The 24,668-nt window shown below is 43.9% G+C and overlaps 1 protein-coding gene across 7 annotated transcripts in view; it reads right to left on the bottom strand.

Annotated features, from left to right (window-relative positions):
* Window positions 1-11,239: 11,239 nt before the first annotated feature.
* ppm1kb (protein phosphatase, Mg2+/Mn2+ dependent 1Kb) overlaps window positions 11,240-24,668 on the bottom strand; it is a 45,142-nt gene continuing 31,713 nt past the window's right edge. For 2 of the 7 annotated variants that reach the window (XM_086006777.1, XM_086006787.1), the window contains exon 7: window positions 21,113-21,418. In XM_086006777.1, the coding sequence (XP_085862903.1) occupies window positions 21,287-21,418 (132 nt within the window). In that variant the 3' untranslated portion in view covers window positions 21,113-21,286. Of the gene's footprint in view, window positions 12,174-16,265; window positions 18,363-20,504; window positions 20,636-21,112; window positions 21,419-24,668 lie in introns of those variants that run through there. The other 5 variants (XR_015080839.1, XM_086006808.1, XM_086006797.1 and 2 more) reach the window with 5 other exon arrangements.

Genomic DNA, 24,668 nt, shown 5'->3' with positions numbered 1-24,668 from the left:
AGGTCTTGAATTCAAGAACTCATCAAACTACAGAGAATGTCAGTGTTTGACAACTTCACAGAGCTGTCAAATGATGACAATACATCTGTCAAAAATTTTTGACAGATGAAACGTCATACATTGACATTCTCTGCAACCGGCTTTCCCTTAATTGGTCTGCTAAGCCCACTAGGCGGGCTTAACAAGGTCAATCAAGGTAAAATAGCGTGGGTTGGCCAGAAGTCGATAGAGGCGGGACTAAAACCCGACAAGTGGGAGCCCCGCCTACAAAAGCTCCCCATTGGCAAAATCACCCCCATAATGTCAATGGAGTGTACACCAGCAGCTTGATGTATTGATACCCCTATGTTGACATCATGAAAATCATTGTTCCGAGCTGTGGACTTCAATCACACTTATAAGTGAAACTTTATCTACAAACATTTTTTTAAAATTCATTTACAGGCATCGTTGGCAAGGCCAGCATTTATTGCCCTTGAACTGCTGGAGTATGTATGGTGAGAGGTTTGATACAACTGAGTGGTTTGCTTGGCCACTTCAGAGGGCAGTTAAGAGTCTGGTGTGGATTTGGAGTCACATATAGGCCAGACCAGGTAAGGAAGGCAGGTTTCCTTCCCTAAAGGACATAAGTGAACCAGTTGGGTTATTACAACACTCCGATAGATTTGTGGCCCATTACCGATACTAGCTCTTATATCCCAGATTTATTTAATTAACTGAATTCAAATTCACAAACTGCCATGGTGGTTTTTGAACTCACATCGCGTGGATTACTAGTCCAGTAACATAAGAACATAAGAAATAGGAGCAGGAGTAGGCCATTTAGCCCTTCAAGCCTACTCCACTATTCAACAAGATCATGGCCGATCTTCTACCTCAACACCTCCTTCCCGCACTATCCCCATATCCTTTAATTCCATTCGTTCCCAAAAATCTATCGATCTCTGTCTTGAATATACTCAACGACCGAGCATCCACAGCCCTCTGGGGTAGAGAATTCCAAAGATTCACAATCCTCCGAGTGAAGAAATTTCTCCTCATCTCAGTCCTAAATGGCCGACCCCTTATTCTGTGACTGTGACCCCGTGTTCTAGAATCCCCAGCCAGGGGAAACATTTTCCCAGCATTAATCCTGTCAAGCCCCTTAACCACTATACTACCGTACTCCCTATCTGCTCATGTAGGCAGCAGTTTTACAGGATAAACATTCGAATAAGCATAAGGGAGCCCTTTAAACCATTCACAGTTGGCAGTGCTTCTGACAAGTCCCGCCATCTTACACTCATTCCTGGTTACAGCGTTAGAAATTGCACATGTATATTTCATTTCTTGTTATAACATTTAGGAACATGTGACGTTAACTTTTTGAAATTCCTTGTCAGATAGTCCATAAAGAGTCCTTTATTCGTATTGACTGAATACGATTATTCCTGTCAGAATGCTTATTCATTAAATGTTGTGTCCTGCTTAAGCCGCTTACAACTCACTTACAGTTACTTATCTTAATTAATCATAAGAAGAACAGCGCACCATTCAGCCCTAATGTGACGCAGCTAAGGTACCTGCTGTGTGAAGAAAGAAAGTCTTGGATTGATATAGCGGCTTTCGTGACCACAGGTCATTCCAACGCGCTTCAAGACCAATTAAGTACTTTTGAAGTGTAGTCATTGTTGTAATATGGGAAACGCAGCAGCCAATTTGCGCACAGCAAGCTCCCACAAACAGCAATGTGATAATGACCAGTTAATCTGTTTCAGTGCGTTGGTTGAGTGATAAATATTGGCCAGGACACCAGGGAGTTGATACGCCGCTGGATGTTAACTTCAGTATTTAGAGATCTTGGAGGAGCAGAAAGATTAAGAGGTCCAAGTACAGAAAACACTAAACATGGACAGGTACAAAAAATAATTTAAAAGGCTAATGGAATGTTGGCCTTTACCCCAAGGGGGCTGGAATACAAAGGGGCGGAAGTTATGTTGCAGTTGTATAAAACTCTGGTTAGACCCCATTTAGATACTGCGTTCAGTTCTGGGCACCGCACCTCCGGAAGGGTATGTTGGAGGGGGTGCAGCACAGATTCACCAGAATGATACCGGGGCTGAGAGGGTTAAATTATGAGGACAGGTTGCATAATCTTGACTTGTATTCCCTTGAGTTTAGAAGATTGAGGGGTGACCTGATCGAGGTGTTCGCAATGATAAAGGGATTTGATAGGGTCGATACAGAGAAGCTATTTCCTCTGTTGGGGGAATCCAGAACTAGGGGGTGGGGAGGGGGGGGGCAATTAGATCCAGGCCATTCAGCAGTGCAATCAGGAAGCACTTTTTCACAAAAAGGGTGGTGGAAATCTGGAACTCTCTCCCTCAAAAAGCTGTTGAGGCCGGGGGTGGGGGGGGGGGTCAATTGAAAATGTCAAAACTGAGATTGATAAGATTTTTATTAGGCAAGGGTATTATGGGTTACGGAACCAAGGCGGGAAGATGGACTTAAGATACAGATCAGCCGTGATCTAATTGAATGGCGAAACAGGCTCAAGGGATTGAATGGCGGAACAGGCTCAAGGGATTGAATGGCCGACTGCTGTTCCTACATATTCTAGTCTCCACCTGCTGGAGCTGTCAGGAGCAGAGCTTGCACTCTTCGCCTTCTGATGCGGAGGCAGGATTGCCACCGCTAAGCCAAAGGCTCACTCCAATACTACATGTATTTTATTGTAATTATTCCATCTATTTTAAAAGCTGTCCACCTGCATGGAGACCTGCAAGCATCAGTCTGGCCTGAGATTAATCTATTTTAATTCTTTTTGTTGTGGTTGGTATAAGTAGTACTGAGCAAAATCTCGCCCCAGTCAGACATTGGCTGTGAGCCAGTGTCTGCGTAGCTGAAATACCTAAGTGAGAAATAGCGCTCCCAGTTGCTAACTTTAGTAGGGGACATTATGTTGTAGAAACGTACAAGCTCTGGCATATACCACTAGAAAACCTCAGCCTGAATTTCTCACTCAGCTACAGTACAGACCATCAGATTACTGTGATTGTGGCCGTTAGTAACCATCTGTTGAAAGGGAGTATTGTGTGACAGCGAGAGTGCATTGCAGCTCGGAACCCATTAAGAGGGAAGATATTAATCAGGCTAACATAATACGGATTGCTTTCTCGCCGTTTAGTGCAGGACAATTTTCCTAACAAGCCATCAATTCACCGAAAAAGAAAAAATATAAGGAGGCCACATATTACTTGGAAAATAAGAATCTAAATGTGGTAGAAGAGCAAAGAGATCTCGGAGTACAAATACACAAATCACTAAAAGTTGCGATGCAGGTTAGCAAGGCCATAAAAAAAGCAAACCAAGCACTAGGGTTTATTTCTAGAAGGATAGATTTGAAAAGTAGAAAAGTTGTATCGCGCCTTGGTTAGACCACACTTGGAGTATTGTGTGCAATTCCGGTCGCCATATTATAAAAAGGATATAGAGACACTGGAGAGGGTGCAAAAAGATTTGCAAGGATGATAGCAGAAATGCGAGGTTATACCTATCAGGGAAGGATGAACAGGCTGGGTCTCTTTTCCCTTGAAAAGAGAAGGCTGAGGGGTGACCTAATTGAGGTCTTTAAAATTATAAAAGATTTTGATAGAGTGGATACAGAGAAAATGTTTCCACTTGTGGGGAAGAGCAAAACTAGAGGCCATCAATATAAGATAGTCACCAAGAAATCCAATAGTGAATTCAGAAGAAACTTCTTTACCCAGAGAGTGGTGAGAATGTGGAACTCGGTACCACAGGGAGTGGTTGAAGCGAATAGTATAGATGCATTTAAGGGGAGGCTAGATAAGCGAATGAGGGAGACAGGAATAGAGGGTTACGCTGATAGAGTTAGATGAGGAAAGACGGGAGGAGGCTCGTGTGGAGCATAAACACTGGCATGGACTGGTTGGGCCGAATGGCCTGTTTCTGTGCTGTATATCCTGTGTAATCCTATGTAAGTCCCAGTGACCCTTGCCTGTTACAGAATGGGTAGCACTCTCGTCTCTGAGTCAGAAGGTTGTGGGTTCAAGTCCCACTCCAGACATGAGCACAAAAATCTAGGCTGACACTCCCAGTGCAGTGCTGAGGGAGTGCTGCACTGTCGGAGGTGCCATCTTTCGGATGAGACGTTAAACCGAGGCCCCGTCTGCTCTCTCAGGCGGATGTAAAAGATTCCACGGCACTATATCGAAGAAGAGCAGGGGAATCATCCCCGATGTCCTGACCAATATTTATCCCTCAATCAACACCACTAAAAACAGATGATCTGGTCATTATCACATTGCTGTTTGTGGGAGCTTGCTGTGGGCAAATTAGCTGCCGCGTTTCCCACATTACAACAGTGACTCCACTTCAAAAAGTACTTCATTGGCTGTAAAGCGCTTTGGGACGTATTGAGGTCTTTTTCTTTCTTTTTCTTTAAAGCACAAACAGAAATATAGTCAAAAGATTGGTAACAAGAGGGTGCAAACTGAAGAAATTCACAAAAAGAACTAAAGGCGAGGTTGGATGTTTTTGCACACAGGAGCTGGTTAGAATGTGCAGTTCTCCACCACAAACCATTAAAGATTCTTAAAAAAGAGAGGAATATCAAGGAGTCCAGGGAGCGAGCAGGGAAGCAGGATTAGGTCAGGTGGATCCAGGAGAAAACACTTGATTGCCTCTTTCTGTGCAGGAACGTTCTATGATTCTATGGCCTCCAGCTTTCCGATGGGGGAGAATCTCTGGTGGGATGGGACTTCTGTGTCCCGGCATCTCCCGCTGACCCTGGCTATGTTTCTGGCCCCAGAATCATTTACATATGCAGGAGGCAGGCTCCTCTGTCCCTGTGCCGGCCGGTCTGGGGATGGAGCAAGCAAAAGTAAGGGTCAGAATTTTTTTAATGTTCAAAATTTTGCTTTAAGCTAATGAGACCTGTGTGTGCTCGCTGACCGACATTGGCTCCCAATCCCCCTAAACCTCACTTTTAAAATTGTCATCCCCATGTTCAAATCCTTCCAAGGCCTCGTCCCTCCCTATCTCTGTAACCTGCTCTAGCCAGTTGTAACCCTCAGAGATCTCTGAGTTCCTCCAACTCTGGCCTCTTGTCCTATTCCCTTCGCCCCACCATTGGTGGGCGTGCCTTCAGCCATCAACGCCTAAGCTCTGGAATTCTCTCCCTAATGCTCTCCGCCTCTCCACTTTCTCCTTTAAGACCTTCCTTAAATCTCACTTCTTTGACCAAGCTTTTAGTCACCTCTCCTCATATTCCCTATTGCATGGGCCCCTCTTCTCCATTTGATCGAGACCCCCAATCCACTGATATCTGAAAGCTGTCCAGTGGGGCCTAACAGGCGGCCCCAGTGCCCATCATTCAACGAATGCGAATGGCGGGCAACACTATGGAGACCATTTGCCTCATTGGCATACACTTTACATATGCCCACCCACATCGTGCAGGTGTAGTGTTCCCTGACGGGATTAACTCCTGGCTGGGAGGCAAGTCCCCGATTTGCTTTCCACCTCTGCCCATCCCAGATCTGCCAAAACCTCGGCAGAAGGAGCTAACTAAAGCCTCGATTTTAAAATTCTTATTCTTGCTTTCAAATCCCTCCATGGCCTCACCCCTCCCTATCTCTGTAACCTCCTCCGGTCCTACAACCCTCCGAGATCTCTATGTTCCTCCAATTCTGGCCTCTTACGCATCCCCAATTTTCTTCGCTCCACCATTGGCGGCCGTGCCTTCAGCTGCCAAGGCCCTAAGCTCTGGAATTCCCTCCCTAAACCTCTCCGCCTCTCTACCTCTCCTTCCTCCTTTAAGACGCTCCTTTAAACCTAACTCTTTGACCAAGCTTTTGGTCACTTGTCCTAATATCTCCTTATGTGACTCGGTGTCAAATTTTGTTTGATAATCGCTCCTGTGAAGCGCCTTGGGACGTTTTACTACGTTAAAGGTGCTATATAAATACAAGTTGTTGTTGTTGTTGTAGACCTATAGTTCGAAGAGGGTGCAGAATCTTGTTTGATGGAAGCACAGAGCGGAGAATTTGCCGTGGAGATCACCCCACCCAATTCACGGCTCTCACGATTTTCTGGGCATTTTCCAGGAAATCTCTGTTAACCGGCAAAATTCAGGAGTAGGTTCAGGTAAGTTTTACTTCATATTAGTGGCCGTTCCTGGATCTGTGGCCGTGTAACCAGGGTTCCTGCACCTGTTGCTATGCAACAGGGACGCCTGGATCTGTAGCCATGTACGGGGCTCTCGTACCTTTTAACTATACCTCTCTGTAATCCGGACTTTTTGATAAACCGGCACCACACCGGTCCCGTTGGTGCCGGATAAAAAAGAGTTTCCTGCAGTTTGCTTTAAAATAGCCACACCTCACAAATGAAAACCAAGTACGTTTTCTTCCAGTGAAGATGGAAGTTCCATGGTGTCACATTACCTAGTCAAAGGCGAGCTTTTGTACGAGGTTTTCCCCTCCCACGTTTGCAACCTGGCAATCTGCAAACACCCTAATCTAAAGGGTGTGTTAGCAATCTTTCGGCATGTCAGTAATCATTGGTAATTGGGGGGTGTGTGACAGGGATGGAGTAACTACTTTGAACGGAGAGCAAGTCCAATGCAGCAGCTGCTTTGAAAATTCATGTATTGACCTGAGACGGGAACATATTGTTGGCTTTATGCTACTTTGTGTTTATATATAATGCTGAAATTAGATTAAAGGAACAAGACCCCTGGCATTAGACCAACACCCTACCCAAAGGGTTGCCAACTCTGGTTGGAGGCATTCCTGGAGGTTTCATCACGTGACGTTCTGACCACATGACGCCAGATCACATGACATCCGATCACGTGACTTCTACAAATGTTATTACAGGAATCCCGCCCCAACCGCGGTTTTGCCATACGCGGATTTCAAGTATACACTGTTTCCTCTCTGCGACAACTTTTGCCAACAGCGGCAGTGAATTTTGCATATACGTGGTTTTTAATTTAGGATTAAGGTAAATAACATGATTTTATTGCTTTTATATTCTTTTTTATGGTGTAATTTGAACATACTGTATTTGCCAACTGCGGTTTTACTAACCATGGGGGTTTTCAGGGACGTTTCCCCCACGGTTGGGGAGGGATTACTGTACATCGAATTACATCGAACTTACAGCACAGAAACAGGCCATTTGGCCCAACTGGTCTATGCCGGTGTGTATGCTCCACACAAGCCACCTCCCATTTCATCTCACCCTATCTATTCCTTTCTCCCTCATGTACTTTTCTAGATTCCCCTGAAATACATCTATGCTATTCACCTCAACTACTCCATGTAGTAGCAAGTTCCCCATTCTAACCGCTCTCTGGGTAAAGGAGTTTCTCCAAGATTCCTTATTAATTTATTGGTGACTATCTTACATTTATGACCCTAGTTCTGGACTAGTGGAAATATCTTCTGTACGTCTACCCTATCAAACCCCTTCATAATTTTAAAGATCTCTATTAGGTCACCCCTCAGCCTTTCTAGAGAAAAGAGCCCCAGCCTCTTCAGTCTGTCTTGATAGTTAGAACCTCTCAATTCTGGTACCACCCTTGTAAAAATCCTTTTTGCAACTTCTCCAGTGCAACTACATTCTTTTTATAATATAAAGACCACAACTGTGCACAGTACTCCAAGTGTGATAATCACATACAGCCCTGTATCTTTTTCATCTCCTACAGTTGGAGACAACTTCATCACTGTATGGCTGATATACTCTAGGTTTCCAGTTGGATTTACCTTATAAAGGTTGGGTCCCCTGTAATTGAGAATCATTGTTTGTGGTATCGCGCCAGGAGCTGTTGTGTCAGAGGTTCCAAGACCCAGAAAGCCACCTGTGAGTAGTGAAGAGGGGAAACCGAGAGTGGGGAAAACAGGAAACTATTCTCCATCACTTCCCCCACCCAACCACCCCCAGTCTTAACTCTTCCCCCAAGCCCCCATTCCCCAGTCTCCATCTCTCACCCCCAAGCCCCCATTCCCCAGTCTCTGTCTCTCCTCAAGCCCCCATTCCCTAGTCTCACTCTCTCCTCAAGCCCCCATTCCCTAGTCTCCCTCTCTCCCCGAGCCCCCATTCCCCAGTCTCCCTCTCCCCTAGCCCCCATTCCCTAGCCACCATCTCTCCGAGCCCCCATTCCCCAGTCTCCCTCTCTCCCTGAGCCCCCATTCCCCAGTCTCCCTCTCTCCCCTAGCCCCCATTCCCTAGTCTCCCTCTCCCCAGCCCCATTCCCTAGTGTCCCTCTCTCCCCTAGCCCCCATCTCTCCGAGCCCCCATTTCCCCAGTCTCCCTCTCCCCGAGCCCCCATTCCACAGTCCCTCTCTCCCCGAGCCCCCATTCCCAAGTCTCCATCTCTCCCCGAACCCTCATTCCCCAGTCTCCCTCTCTCCCTGTGCCCCCATTCCCTAATCTCCCTCTCTCCCCGAGCCCCCATTCCCCAGTCCCTCTCTCCCTGAGCCCCCATTCCCCAGTCCCTCTCTCCCTGAGCCCCCATTCCCTAGTCTCCCTCCCTCCCCTAGCCCGCTCAAATGCAACAAACACCCTGCTTGTAAAATTAAATCATATCATGTGAAGTTTCACAAACATAACTGACATGTCCAATGAGAATCAGTGTTCTCAAATGAAATGTAGGCCCACGTGTGTGGATAATGTTAAGTATTGCAGAATTCTGGCTAACACAGTGGCTCATTGATAATGCACAGCACCATGGAGTGTAGGGTTGTCACTTTTTACCCAGGCTAAAAAAAAAAGCGATGGGAGCCGGAAAGGGACGGGAGCAGGAAAGGGACGGGAGCAGGAAAGGGACGGGAGCCGGAAAGGGATGGGAGCCGGAAAGGGATGGGAGCAGAGGATGGAATTCAGTTTTGATGTTTGCTTTGCTGGTGATGACAATTCATTGAAAGCCTTATCCACATCCTGAAGCACAGACGCCGGGAATTTCCGCGGGGGTTTCTTCGATCCCTCTCTGCAACCTTCGGATGAAACCTCGGGACACCACGCAAACAGCCGGAGACCTGGGAACCCCCATAGAAATTCTGCCCCTTTGTTTCGGGCCTGGAGCCAACTTATTTCCTCCCCCCACTTTCATTTTAGTTAAATTGCAGTAGCCATGTTGACAGTGCCATTGTCCTTTCCTGTCACTGGTTGGGCCGCACATATTACCCTCACAGGCTTTCAGAAGAGGCAGCGTTTGGTGCAATCCCTAAACCAGAGGTTCCTAAGCTGGGGGGACACAACAAGGTTATTGGAGGTTGTGGCAGGGTGGGGGTGGGGGTGGGGGCGGTGACGGGCGCGAGGAGAACAGGCTGGCTTAAACTAACAAGTGCAAAAATCACCGACGCAGACTCACCTAGTTTGGGGAGGTGCACTATGTAACGATCTCAGCACACCACGGGATGTCTGAAGCCCTGCTGATTTCTAGAAGCAGATGTTGGACCTATCAGGTCTGCTTCGCAGTTGCTATAGTTATTACAATGATTTAACAAATAAAACCTCAGAATAGCCCATTGTTACTGAGGAACATACAGATACAGGAGTAGGCCATTCAGCCCCTCTCAAGCCTGCTGTACCATTCAATTAGATCATGGCTGATCTGCACCTCAACTCCATTTACCCACCTTTGCTCCATATATCTTGATACCCTTACCTAACAAACACCTAGCGATCTCATTCTTGGACGCTCCAATTGACTCCCGGCATCCACAGGCTTTTGGGGGACAGAGTTCCAGATTTCCACTACACTGTGTGTGAAAAAATGCTTCCTGATTCCGCTCCTGAGCGGCCTGGCTTTAATTGTAAGACCGTGTCCCCTTATTCTTGATTTTCCCCCACCGGAGTAAATAGCTCTACCTTATCAAATCCTTTACCATTTTAAACACCTCGATCAGATCACCCCTCAATCTTCTATACTCAGGGGAATACAAGCCACGTTTATGCAACCTGTCCTCATAATTGAACCCTCTATATATAGAACCCTCTAGTCGCTGAAGGTAAGCATGCAGGTGCAGCAGGCGGTTAAGAAGGCAAATGGTATGTTGGCCTTTGTAGCGAGAGGGCTTGAGTACAGGAACAAGGATGTCTTGCTGCAGTTGTACAGGGCCTTGGTGAGACCACATCTTGAGTATTGTGTGCAGTTTTGGTCGCCTTATCTGAGGAAGGATGTTCTTGCCATGGAAGGAGTTCAGCGAAGATTCACCAGGCTGATACCTGGGATGGCAGGAATGACGCATGAGGAGAGATTGGGATGACTGGGCTTGTACTCACTGGAGTTTAGAAGAATGAGAGGGGATCTCATTGAAACTTATAAAGTTCTAACAGGACTGGATGCTGGAGGATGTTCCCGATGGTTGGGGAGTCCAGAACCAGGGGTCACAGTCTAAGGATAAGGGGTAAGCCATTTAGGACAGAGATGAGGGGGAAATTTTTCACCCAGAGAGTGGTGAACTTGTGGAATTCTCTACCACAGAAGACAGTTGAGGCCAATTCATTAAATATATTCAAGAAGGAGTTGGATATATTTCTTAAGGCTAAAGGGATCAAGGGATATGGGGAGAAGGCAGGAACAGGGTACTGAGTTTGGATGATCAGCCATGATCTCATTGAATGGCGGAGCAGGCTCGAGGGGCCGAATGGCCTACTCCTGCTCCTATCTTCTATGTTTCTATAAGCCCCGGTCTCATTCTGGTGAATCGGCGCTGTACCCCCTCCAAGGCCAGTATATCCTTCCTGAGGTGCGGTGCCCGGAACTGAACACAATATCCAGATGGGCTCTGACCAAGGTCCTTTAAATACAACTGAAGCATATCTTGAACCCCTTTGTATTCCAGCCCCCAATTACTTGACTAATTGCTAAAAGTTGTTAAAGAGGGTAATCTACAGCATGTTTCTTCCAAAACAAAATGTAAAAACCCATTTACCGAAAGCTCTTAAAAGCCATGTGAAATTTAAGGTTAAAAATACCCTTAATAGAATCATAGAATGATACAGCACAGAAGGAGGCCTTTCGGCCCATCATGCCTCTTTGAAAGAGCTATCCAATTAATCCCACTCCCCTGCTCTTTCCCCATAGCCTTGCACATTTTTTCCCTTCGGGTATTTATCCAATTCCCTTTTGAAAGTTACTATTGAATCTGCTTCCACCACCCTTTCAGGCAGTGCATTCCAGATCGCAACAACTCGCTACGTAAAAACAATTTCCTCATGTCACCTCTGGTTCTTTTTAACCTTACACTTCACATGGGAATACTAAGGGAGTCAAGGAATATGGGGATAGTGCGGGAAGGTGGAGTTGAGGTAGAAGATCAGCCATGAGCAGGCTCGAGGGGCCAAATGGCTGACTCCTGCTCCCATTTCTTGTGTTCTTATGGCTTTTAAGAGCTTTTGGTACAAGGGTTTTTATATTCATCTAGAAAGAAAGATGCTGTAGATGAACCTCTTCAACAACTTACTAAGATGCCTTTTTAAATAAAATCAACTTTTATTCGGGAAGACGTGAATCTAAAGGTTACATATGCGGTTCTTGGAACAGTGCCGATCTGGATCAGCAGAGGTAAGGAAGTGCTGGAAACATCATGAGATTCAAATGAGTTCAATAAGTTGCCAGCGCAATTCACAGCTGTCCTTCATTCTGCCAGCGCAATTCACACCCCATCTAGAGCCATCCTTTATTCCTTAACCTGTCCCATTACCACCTCCTCTCGCCTTGAATATCTCAATTTCTCTCAATGTCTCTTAATCTCTCCTGCTTTCTATCCGATCACTGACCTTCCCTTTTGTTCTTTCATCCCCTCCCCCTTTTCCAAACCCCTAAACCTGCTTTCCATTTCCTGCTTTTTTCCAGTTCTGACGAAGGGTCATCGACCTGAAACGTTGACTGTTTCTCTCTCCACGGATGCCGCCCTGGCTTGCTGAGTTTTTCCAGCGTTTTCTGCTGTTATTTCGGATTTCCAGCATCCGCAGTATTTTGCTACCAATAAGTTGTTGAATTGTTTGTCCAGGTGTTTCTTGCCTCACTGCAGTCCCTCGACAAAAGTTTGGCTAAGAGTAATAAGCATCTGTTAATAATTTCTCGATAGTGCAATAGTCAGACCAGCAATGAATGTTTTCCAGCGCTGCAGACTTCAATAAAGGTAACGAGGCTGTGAATAAAAGGAAATTGTGAAATGAGAAAGTTTGTATTATGTATCTTACAGTTCAATCCCCACTGGAGTTTTTAAAAAAAAGTGCTACAAGTCTGGATTTGCTCCAGGTCTGGTACTTATGCGTTGCTGGATACACTGTTATTATCTTGTACAGCTTGTGTGGCTATATTATATTGCTTTGGTTAGCTATGAAATATATAATTTATGATAAAATGTTCAGAGCTTGGTATTTTGTTCAATTTCCCACGGCATTGCACACAAAGATTCAAGGCCATATCTGGTCTTCAGGGATAATTAAACCAGACATAATTCAGTCTGCATTTTAAAGTCATACACCTATCCTTATTTTTATACATTTCCATTATAAAAAGAACAGGCGCGTGCTACGCTATCGGAGGTGTCATCTTTCAGATGAGACGTCAAATCGAGATCCCGAGGTCTCAGTTTAACGTCTCATCTGAAAGACGGCACCTCAGACAGTGCAGCACTCCCTCAGCACTGCACTGGAGTGTCAGCCTAGATTTTTGTGCTCAAGTCTCTGGTGTGGGACCTGAACCCACAACCTTCTGACTCAGAGGGTGCTACCAACTGAGCCACAGCTGAAGAGGAGCCAGGGAGTTATCCCCGGTTTCCTGGCCAATGTTTATCCCTTAATCAGCATCACTAAAACAGATTATCTGGTCATTGTCACGTTGCTGTTTGGGACCTGGCTGTGAGCAAATTGGCTGCTACGTTTCCTACATTACAAGTGACTACACTTCAAAAAGTACTTCATTGGCTGTAAAGCACTTTGGGACATCATAAAGTTGTGAAAGGCGCTATATAAATGAAAGTACTTTCTTTTTCATCTCACTGCCGTTTGTGGGGCCTTGCTGTGTGCAAATTGGCTGTGGTGTTCGACTATCTAACAACAGTGACACTTAAAAAATAATTAATTGCCTTTGGGAGGTCCCAAGGACATGAAAGGGCCTATATAAATGCAAGTTTGTTCATTATTGGATAATTTAATCAAGGGGGGAATTAAGGGTTATGAAAATTAGTAGAGTTGTAGAACAGCTGGACCATTAAAATGTTATGCCAAGGAGGGCCATGGGTTAAGAATAAATTACATAGGTTCAAAGGTTAAATAGATAAACTGAAATCAGAAGACAGGGAGGGACTTACTGGAAAGTTTGCTCAGGTGAGGTAGAGTTCATTATGGAGATTGCGTATGGTCTGTGGAATGAAGGGATTTGATGCACTGAATGATCCATTCCCATTCCATGCTTATGCGCTTGAAATATTAGAAACCTGTTCCATAATGTTTTAGCCTATTTTTTTCCTCCTGTTCATATAGCTACACAGATGTAGGCAAGTGCAACAATGTCACACAACGCTGACATATACATCTAATTTGTTTCCCAACATTCCAATTATTCCTACATCCAAACTTTCAATTTTAATTGTCCCCTCCAATAGTCACTTCCCTCTCTGGAGATTCATGATGGGGTGCTCTCCCATGCATGTCAGCAGTCCGCTGGTAATTAAACAAAGAACTTGCATTTCTACAGCGCCTTTCACGACCTCAGGACATCCCAAAGCGCTTTACAGCCAATGAAGTACAGTCACTGTTGTGAAGTAGGAAACACGGCAGCCAATTTGCAGACAGCAAGCTCCCATAAACAGCAATGTGATACATGACCAGTGAATCAATTTTAGTGATGTTGGTTGAGGGATAAATATTGGCCAGGACACTGGGGAAGAACTCCCCTGCTGTTCTTCAAATAGTGCCGAGAGAGCTTTTATGCTCACCTGAGAAGAATGGCCTCGGTTTAACAACTCATTCGAAAGACGGCACCTCAGACAGTGCAGCGCTCCCTCAGTACTGCACTGGAGTGTCAGCTTAGATTATGTGCTCAATTCTCAGGTGTGTGGCTTGAACCCACAACCTTCTGATTCAGAAGGCGAGAGTGCTACCAACGGAGCCAAGGACGGTCCCAGGTCATTCTCTGATCTGTGCGGAGGAACGGCTCTTAGTCACCATTGCAGTAGGGCTTTCAATCAGCCACAGCACCTCCGAGTTAGGAAAAGGAAAATCAGCCAAGGCCGACTCCTGCTGAAAGTGGACATCAGGCGAAACCAGGAACAGGGTGCACCCCCCACAACAGATTAAAAAGCTTGCCAACACCCAGGGGAGCAGTATAAACTGGTTTATTTAGTCCATTCTCTTAGTATTATGTAACAGTAACACTAAATGGCCTTCTCACACTCGGTACAAATAAAAATCAACAAAAACAGAAACAAATTGCTTGCAGAGACACTGATAAACATGAGTTATAGGACTGGACTTCTGTGGATTGTGAACCTCATGCTTTCCATCCCAGTTTGCCAAGGTGACATGTAACTGAGCCAGAAGCTGCTGAGTGAGCTTTCAGTCCGGGTACTAGGAGACTTGCCTCGAAGTAAAATTAGGCTAAAACATTCCAGAATAGCCTCAAGTAAAATTAGGCTAAAACATTCCAGAATAGCTCATTTATATTTCAAGAACTTAAGCATGGAATGAAAAAAAGGTCGTCCAATGCATCAAGTCCCTTCATTCCACAGATCATATTCAATCTGCTTTATAATGAACCCTACCTCCCCTGAGCAAAGCTTCCTGAAAGTTCCTCCCTGCCTTCCAATTTCAGTGTATCGCCTTGGGAGAGGGAGGGAGGGGGAAATCAGCCAGGGTTCCTGCTTTTGATCATTATTCAGTGATCCCTGCTAGAAAGCACTCAATTGTAGACATTAGCAGAGAGTAGGATTGGGTTTAACTGTGATAACATCGACGGTCGAATAGTCTGCCAACACTTGCCATCTGGGCTCAAAAAAAATCAGGAATTGCTATTTGGGCGAGTAACCAGAGAAAGTTCTGGGCCAGGGAACCTTACTTGGAGAAAAGGGAAGGGGAGAAAGGGAATTTGACAAAAAAAAAAAAAAAAAAAAAAAAAAAAAGTTAATCTGGTGTAATCATTATAAACTAGCCCAAAGCACTGATTAACTAGGCAAAAGCTTCAATGCAAGTTGCATGAAATGGCAACTTTCCTTTTGTTTTGTGAATTTTTTGCCTTTTTTTTTTTGTAAAGGACACTTCCTGTGTTTTCGTAACTTGCTCCCAACCTCTGCCAATATCACTCTTAAGCTAGCAATTCACAAAAACTGCATTAGACACAACTACCCATACATAACAAAAATCTATCAATCCTACATTACAACAGTGACTACACTTCAAAAGTACTTCATTGGCTGTAAAGCGCTTTGGGACGGCGAGGTTGTGAAAGGCGCCAAATAAATGCAAGTCTTTCTTTTTACAACTGACAAAGACTTTGTGACCACTAGCACAAGTGCTAACTGTGCATGGGCACACCATATTACCTTCGGAGATGGAATTTTTTAAATATAAAAAAGCTTCTTTTATAAATAGCTCTGCAGAGGCATCAGAATATGTTTAATCTTTAGTAACCAAGGAACAGGAGTAAGCCATTCAGCCCTTCGAGCCTGCTCCGCCATTCTTTTGGATCATGGCGGATCTGTACTTCATTTACCCACCTTAGCGCCGTATCCCTCAATACCCTTACAGAACAAAAATCCATCGGTCTGTCGATTGACCCAGCGTCCACAGCCTTTTGGGGGAAGAGAATTCCAGATTTCTACAGCCTTGTGTATGGAAAAAGTGCTTCCTGACTTCACTCCTTCAATGGCCCAGCTCTAATTTTAAGATTATGTCCCCTCGTTCTTGATTTCCCCCACCGGGGGAAATAGTTTCTCTGTATCTACTCTCATCGAATCCTTTTAACATTTTAAACACTTTCTGGAGAGACCATGGGTTGACCAGCTGTGTGCAACTCTGTACAGAGTTTAAAGAAAAACACACTTGGTAAATAGGATTCCAGTTGTCCAATATTTCCATTGTTCTGCTCGTTAATGAGCACCAAGTAGATTTCTTTTCAATTTGGCAACCAGTTTTTAATTTTTTTAATGCTTTGAGAGATACTGTACTAAAGGTTTATCGGGGGGGGGGGGGGGGGGGGGGGGGAGAAATGGGACGAAGAATCATATACACATACAAGATTATATGTAAATAATTTTATTTAGTATTCTGAAAGGTTACGTACAGCTTATATTTTTCCATCACAGTTAGTGTACAACAGCAGTACATGCTGTTTTCATCATGCGTTACCCAAAACATCTACAATTCAAACTTTAAAAAAATGCATCGTAGCCAGTATCGTACAAGCAATATCTTCCATACTGTAACGCCCAAGTAGGACATTGGAAAAGAAATAAGTGGGAATTCTAATACAATTTGGGTCAGGTTGAGATGGAAAACCTTCAAAGCTCAGACTTCTGAAACAGATTAAAATAAATCAGCATTACATATATAGGCAGAGTTATACCATATTATTGGTTAACATACAGCTGCTGCAATTGCAAATTCATTTGGCAGATTCCTGATGGTTGCGTGTACCAGAATCAAACCGGGGGAAAATAAAATAGGAAAAAAACCTCAGAAAACAACTACATATGTAGCATTGCTCCATTGTAATGACCCTTTTAAACCAGAACAGCTCGACTCCAAGAGACAAGTTGCTTTCACATTCCATTCAGGCATGTAGAGCAGCAACTGAGCAGTTTACATGAAACCATTGACTGACCAAACAATTACTTGGTCCAAACCCGATGAAAGGTATTTGTGCCAATAAAAATTACTTTGGATAATTCACAGTAAGGAAGTTATTTCCAGCACTGACTTGCTGGAAAGTCTGATACAACGGAGTGGCTTGCTGGGCCACTTCAGAGGACAGTTAAGAGTCAACCACATTGGTGTGGGACTGGAGTCACATATAGACCAGGCTGGGTAAAAACGGTAGGTTTCCTTCTCTAAAAAGGACATTAGAGAACCAGTTGGCTTTTTTACAACAATCTGACAGCTTCATGGTCATGAACTGAAATTCTCAAACTGGCACGGTGGGATTTGAACTGGTGTTCTCTGGATTACCAGTCCAGTAACAGTACTATACTACCATACCCATAAAAGGTGACAATAGTTCAAGAAAAGTACTGCAACAACCACTATCTTCATGATGTACTACTCTCAGTATATTAGCATTAGACACCATTATAAGGGTCACACAACTAAACGCGCCCTAGTTCCACTAAAACTAAAGATGATCATTTAAATGTGGTGCGTGATAGCTGGTGAGAAATTTATCACCACCACTGAATGTTGACTGAGGCAAGTCACTCAAGTTACTGGTTTCATTAAATCCAGCAGTAATTCACATTTGCATAACTCTACACTCAATTAAGTGATATCACAGCACAGTCGGGCACCGATTGCAACAAGCACATAAATTTACAGCAAATCACTGCAGCCAGTGTGGTAGAGTAATAGTACCGTGTATATATTAGACTGGACATGGTTGCAGTTTATCCTATTTCATTTCATAGCTTTAGGTTTCATTGTCCAGTCTGGTTTTTTGCACCACAATACACACCAAGCTTTTTTGTTTTGGGAGCTACACACAAGGTTGTACCAGAGCTTTGTGCACTCAGAAGCATACAAATCACATATTTTATTCTGGTCACAGTACAATTTTATACAGGAAACTTTCGATTTACCGGCACCTAAATAACCAGAAATTTCGGTTAACCGGCAAAATTCAGGAGTAGGTTCAGGTAAGTTTTATTACTTGCCTTCCTCGATCTGTTGCTGTGCAAGGGTGTGGCTGCAGCTGTTGCTAAGCTACAGAGATGCTTGGAACTTGTGGCCATTGTTCTGAAGCTGTTGCTACAGGGTTTGTTGCTTTATACGGAGCTCTCAGCTCCGTATCTTTTACTATAGCTTTCGGTTATCCGGAATTTTTGATGAACCGGCACCACGTCGGTCCCGGATAAAAAAAAAAAAAGTTTCCTGTATGATGAAAGCATCTGTGTGCTAAACAGTGCAGTGACTACACAACAAAAAGCAAATAGTCTTTTCTTAACAAAAATGAATAGATTTCCTTCCAAATAGACTTCAATTTGCAAGAAAAAAAATCAGTAAAAATTGAATTCTTATCTGTCGCTCACCAATAGCAGTCCTTCAGATGAATACAATGTGTGCCTTCTAGTATTGCCTCTAAAATGTAAGTAAACCTTGCCTATGGATTGCTAGGGTTCTACAGGCTATAAAAAGACATGGTTAAAATATGTGCAAAATCTGTACAAATAAAGCCAGTTCAATCATATAATACATATTTACTACCAAGACAAATATAGATCTACTGTATAGTATTAATCAATAAATATACAACACAAGTATTTACATATATTATACACTTTATAATACAAGACCTAGCAGAAGTTCCCATGCACAGACTTGGGTCACAAAATGATTTCTGGACAATATCAACTGCTTGAAAATGGTGGCTAACAAACTATAAATCAGGTTAGAGCAGTTACAGCAGTGGCCACTTCTGAAAATCTCCCCATAATGTGCGTGTAGCACATGAATGCTCATTTCATCACCACCTACCATTCTAAGGATCCAGCTTCTAATTACGTGCATGTACCAAGTGTCAGACTGTCCACCACCAGCATTACCAGAGAAGATCGGGTAGGTTTAAAAATTAGTTAAAATAGCTACAGCAGCATGTTTTGTGCTGGAGTTTACACAACTGAGGTACTGAATAATCTTTTCTTGCAGCTCTGCAAATTTGTACAATTTGGTGCAGTAAGAGTATGATGGGTGAACGCAACACTACAGAGAGGCATGGTTAAAAAACGTGTAAAATTTTATAGAAATTATCAAGAAACTCAATTTTAGAACATAGTGTAAAAATGGAGATTTACCAAATGGATGAAACCAGCAGGAAAAATTGCTTCCCATCTCCGACCATTCTACTTTCACACTAATTAAACTACAGCATTTCAATTTATGCAAGAACATAAGAATTAGGAGCAGGAGTTGGCCATACGGCCCCTCGAGCCTGCTCGGCCATTCAGGAAGATCATGGCTGATCATTGACCTCAACTCCACTTTCCCGCCCCATCTCCAGATCCCTTGATTCCCCAAGAGTCCAAAAATCTAAAATCGATCTAATTTAGCCGATTTACAAATAAAATCAACACCAAAAAAAGCCATACCATGTCAGGATGTACAAATAGTTGTATATTATCGTGACTGAAGAAATTAAACCCAAGAGATCATCTAAAAAATTATTGCTTTAAACTTAATTTGAGTCAAGGTGTGCCGTCTAATACTGCCTCAAGATGCAAGATTGCTAGGGTTGTACAGGTTATAAAAAGACATTGTTTTTAAGACAGTGTCCCAATTCAATCTTTTATACTACGGGATTGGGGTGCGAGAGAAAGAAAGGAAAGAAAAAGCAGTCGCCAGGCTTGTACTACCAAATTCTATTATCCTCCTGTTTTACGGTAAAGAACACATCCCTCTCTTCTAAAATGAGTTCTCTCCCATTCATACTTTATACAAATATTCTGAAAGTGCTTCTCCAGTTTATGCCAAAAGTTTCACAATTCATTTTTTCTTGCCTCTCCCTCAATGTTCACCACCCACACCCTTTGTCCTCAAAATAGTATGTGTATCTCGTTCACAACTGAATTTAGCCAGATTTTTACTTTTAAATAACGTAAAAGTGCAAACTATTAAAAGGAAACATTTTAGCCTGAGCTACTTCGACTCTAAAGATTCCCATCTTTCAGTTACTATCTGCAAGTTACAAGAGTCAAGATCACAACTGTGCTTGCTCTCCACACAAAAACTAAAATGGATACTCCTGCTTTTGAGAATTTGGGCAAATTCAACAGCATAGGAATGTAACAAGAAACAGACATTCTTCCTATCTAACACTTCCTGTCATTTACAGCAACTTGCATTGATATAGTGCCTTTAACATATAAAACCCATCCCAAGGCGCCGCAGAGACATAATTGATTTAGGTCCATATTCTGGAGCAGCACAGACCAAGTTTGCTGCCCTCCTGCCTTGGGAGCAAGCAAATATCCCTCTACTCTGTATTGAAACTCAAACAACTCAAAATCTTAGCTCCAAGTGTACTGCACTTTACACAAACTTCACAAATTCCACCAGCGATGAATGCTGGAAAAGGTACATCGCTACGTATATTCTGGTCACATATCTCAGCGCCATTCTGGCAGTGACCTGGGAAGGCACAGATATTTGTGGTAGAAATGACAACTTTTGAGGCTGCCCCCAGACCCATTAAATATTCGGAGTTGGAGTTTCAGCTACAAATGCCAAGCACATTTAGTTTACAATAGGGAACAAGAGAGAGAAACTCTTACCCTAAGCTCTAGCTGACAGTCCATTAAAGCTCAAATTCAAACACTGTATAGAAATACAGTTTTCCTCGTGCTTTGGTGGCCATGTTTGAAGCACAGGAAATTAGAAGAGTCAGGCTTGAAAACTTGGATTTCTGTTTGGGTAAAAACCAGCACGTGTTTAGCAGGGCAAGTTTTTTTTTTTTTAATGCGTATTTAAATTGTTCAGAGCGGAGCAAGAGGTTCATTCAAGCATATATTGGATAAACAGTATTAGTTTAGAGGTAATCGGGATCCAACACAATTTTTTTCCCCCCATTCCCAGCATCGGATACAACATCCAAAACTTGTACTGCAACAAATCGATTTGATTCAGTGCCAGAGCTGAAAACACATTCGTATGGGCACAAATTGTCTTTGCACTGTTGCACCAAGCTGAATATAACCAGTTACTGTGACTTACAACACAAAAGCCTTTGCAAATTTATACAAGGCGACAACTTTCATACACCTAAACAAACATCTAAAATGATCAATTGGTGAATTTTAAATACCTCTGCCTGCTCTTCCCCAAAAAGATCAATATTTAATGTCCAGTTATTAAATCCTTTGTTCAAATGACACAGCAATGCTTTAATTCTATCTCTGGCTAGCTGCCTTTATTCACATTACAGGTCTTAACAGGCTGGACATTCACCAAGTGGAAATACTAAGTATATTGTCTTTGAAAGTGGTCTTAAATGGATCCTTTTTGAAAACTGGACAGTGAGCAGCATATAGGCTATAGACTTTCCGCAGTCACAACTTCATGCCCATCTTCCACTGGAGACAAAGCTTCGGCTGAATGAAAAGCTGATGCCAGCGTTCTTGTGTTTCCCCCATGCACCAAATGGAACCACAATAATAGTACTGTTATCTTCTGCACCATACTGCAGTGCCTGCAACAAAAGGACAAGACTTGTATCATTATACTACCAAAGTCAAATGCTTCTCTGGGTAAAACTACATACATTTTTTTTTGAAAAGCATGTTAACTTTAGTAAGTCACTTGGCTATCTTGCACACTATGAATGTCTGCTTTATAAATTATGCTGTGTGGCAGTGGATTCGAATTAGAAAGTAAACAGGCCCCAGACCTCCTGGTTGCCACAACTTGCAGCTAGGGGAACTCTTCAGCTAGTTGCGGAAGCCTGCAACCTAAACAGCCCCACATACTGGCAGATGGAGATTGACAGACGTGCATCATCATATGAAAATAATAGCAAAAGAGCTAATTGAATTGCCTAATCAAAATCAAAGATAGTTTTCGGTGATGCTTAGTGCCAACTTTTATGGTGCATCTAGACACCAGCCCATTATTTTGATTTCCTTTTTTTGGGTCCTTCTCTCCCCACCCAGCCATTCCACCTTTCATTTCCCCTCCTACAGTATTTTGCATTCCTTGATCCCATCTCCAACCCATCACTACTTCTCAGCCTACCTACTCCCATCACTGTCCCAAGCTTGAATGCCCTTGGAAAAGTCCAAGGCTACCCACAGTATTCTCTGGTATTGCTTCAAGAGTAGTAACCCCAACTGCTCCATCCTCTATGCATCGACTATTTTGTCTAGCATGATTCTCAAGGGTTCTACCTCTCCCAACCTCCTCCCCATCACTTCCACCCTTTGTACCACCATTCCCCCAGATTGCACAGGCACACAATCACCACCCCTTCTATATCTGCTTCATGTTCAAGGCCTTCCGTTGTGAATGACTATCAACATCTTGGCAATGACATAAACATGGCTCCTTCCTCCTTAAAGAAGCTTCTATGCAAGGCCATACCTTTCAACGCCAACCCCACCTAAACCACGATGGCAGTGTGGCCCTTATCTCAAAGTTACACCTTAATCTCTCACCCGACTCCCCCAGCACTTTACTATCCCAGGCGGACTTCCTTCCATGGTGCCCAACCTTATCTCTTCCTTCGCCGAGGCAAAATGAACAGAAGGCCATTCAGCCTCTTGAGGCTGTTCCGTTATTCTATTAGATCATGGTGGATCTGTACCTCAACTCCATTTACTTGTCCTATCCCGATCGAACAAAATTTCCACTGCACCAAATCTTCACCATATCCCCATCAACTCCCCCTCTTCTGAATTCATCCTCCTCCCTTTATAGAAACTTCCTTACCCTTATCCTTGGCAACCCCCTCGACCTTGCCATAATCATGGACTCTCTGCACCCGCGGTCTCAATCTCCGACAAGGCCATCTCCAATCACCGTCTAACCTCCCACACTCCACGAACTTGCTATAAATTACTTTCACTAACTGTTGATGGGTGGGAAAAAACTCCCCCTGCAACTTTACTCAAATTCTCAATTCCCCACCTCTGGTCCTCCACTCATCACGACACCACTTCTACTTTCATTTTACTTAAAGCACTCTTACCTCCATCTTTGCTCCCTACGTTCCAGGCAAAACTATTACCATTTCCCACCTCTGATATTCTCCCTAGAGCATTTCCCAAACATCAAGTTTGAAGGCCGTAAACTTGAGCATACTTGTTCCTGCTAAGCTGCGTAGTTCTCCGTCGGTCCCGCACAGCTGGGACTGGCTTTTCCAATGTTAAATTTCGCGCATGCGTGAAACTGTGAATGGGCCGCGCAGCCCCTTAAAGGGGTAGTGCACCCAAAAAAATTAGGGGGAACATTGCCTGGCACACAACTGACCTAGCAAGCCATTGCTAAATTTGGCTCAACCAAGTCAAGCACTCTCGTGCTTCACTCTCCTCAGCCAAGACTACGCACTATTTGTCAATCATGCTGGAGTTCCAGGATAAACCCAGGCTCCTTTTTGCTACAATCAACTGTCTGTCTCTCTTAACCTTCTCAAACACCAAATGCGAGGAGCTCATGAATATCTTAATCACCATGATAAAGACCATCTGAGCAGCTGCCTCCATTGTGACCCCACCTTCTCTTAATCCCAGCTCTGATGTCTCCCACCCACTCTACCCAGCACGTTTGCAGCTGCTCCTCCAATCTCATCCAGGAGACCCACATCTAGCTCATTCTATGCTGTTCCCACCCAACTAACCCCCTTTCCTGGTCCCAGTGGTAGTTGGGTTCAAGGTTCCCCATCTTCAGGCATACCACTGGTTTCAGTTTTTTTCACTCCCAAGTTCCTTAACTGATTTTATCATTCAAGCACATTAGAGACAATCTAGGAACATAAAATTAAAATCAGCATTCCTGTACTGTACTCCGGCAGGGAGCTGTGCTTAAAGGAGGTGGGTGGGACACAGGGCTACAACACAGTAGCATCAATTCTCCGACCCATGCTCTCTTCCAGCAGAACTTCACTTTAGGAGCACGGGATCGCTGAATTAATCTTGGAACGCTTCCTTAATTTTTGAACTTCTATTTGCATACTTTGTTGCAATTAGCTCCTTCAGAAATCCTCTCTTCCCCCTCGATAACTTTTTTGTGGCGAAACATAACTCCATCCCATTAGGTAATGGTAAGTCTATAAAAATCAGATAGAAAATGAATATTCTGCTTTGTGCGGTGTCTGTTTATTTGTTCCCTCTGATTTGCTGAACCTTTACAAAGCTGGTCTTTCGGGCAAGAGAGCTTTGACACGGAGCCAGAGAGAGTTTGGTTTGGTTCCAGGCTTGGATTTAGCTTGGTCTTTCTTCAGCTGCTCCTCAAATAGCACACATGGCCTCTTGCACACTCTTGCATCATCACAGGTGCCACTCTGTTCTCCACGTGCTAGAAAAAGGTACATTTTGCAAGCACACAGCCTCATTGATGATCAATGGTAGTCAGTTATATTAATAATATGGGGTGCAACATTCCTGAGCTGCGATAGTCCAGTTAGGGTAGACGGGTGGGCCAGAAATTGGAGAGGGAACCAGTTCCACCAGGTCATTGTCCCTCCTTCCCCCCCCCCCCCCCCCCCCCAAGCTCCTAAATTCTGTCAGAAATGGAGGTGTCTACTACTTACGCCACATCCCCTGCCGTGTGCACGAAGCAGGCATACTTGTGAGCTAGAAATAGATCCTAGACAAAAATGGGACCCACAATTTCTTCAACTTTGAATTCTACTAAAGTTTTTACTTGTTTGTCCATCAGCAAGAAAGGTTCAAAAATGAGTCGTTCCCCCACGAAGGCAGACACCCCAGTAATGTCACAACTGAGGA

This window comes from Somniosus microcephalus, chromosome 2, assembly GCF_052327205.1.
Source record: "Somniosus microcephalus isolate GS21.2 chromosome 2, FLI_Smic_1.0, whole genome shotgun sequence".
Taxonomy (NCBI): Eukaryota; Metazoa; Chordata; class Chondrichthyes; order Squaliformes; family Somniosidae; genus Somniosus; species Somniosus microcephalus.
This window is presented reverse-complemented; position numbering and strand designations above follow the sequence as displayed.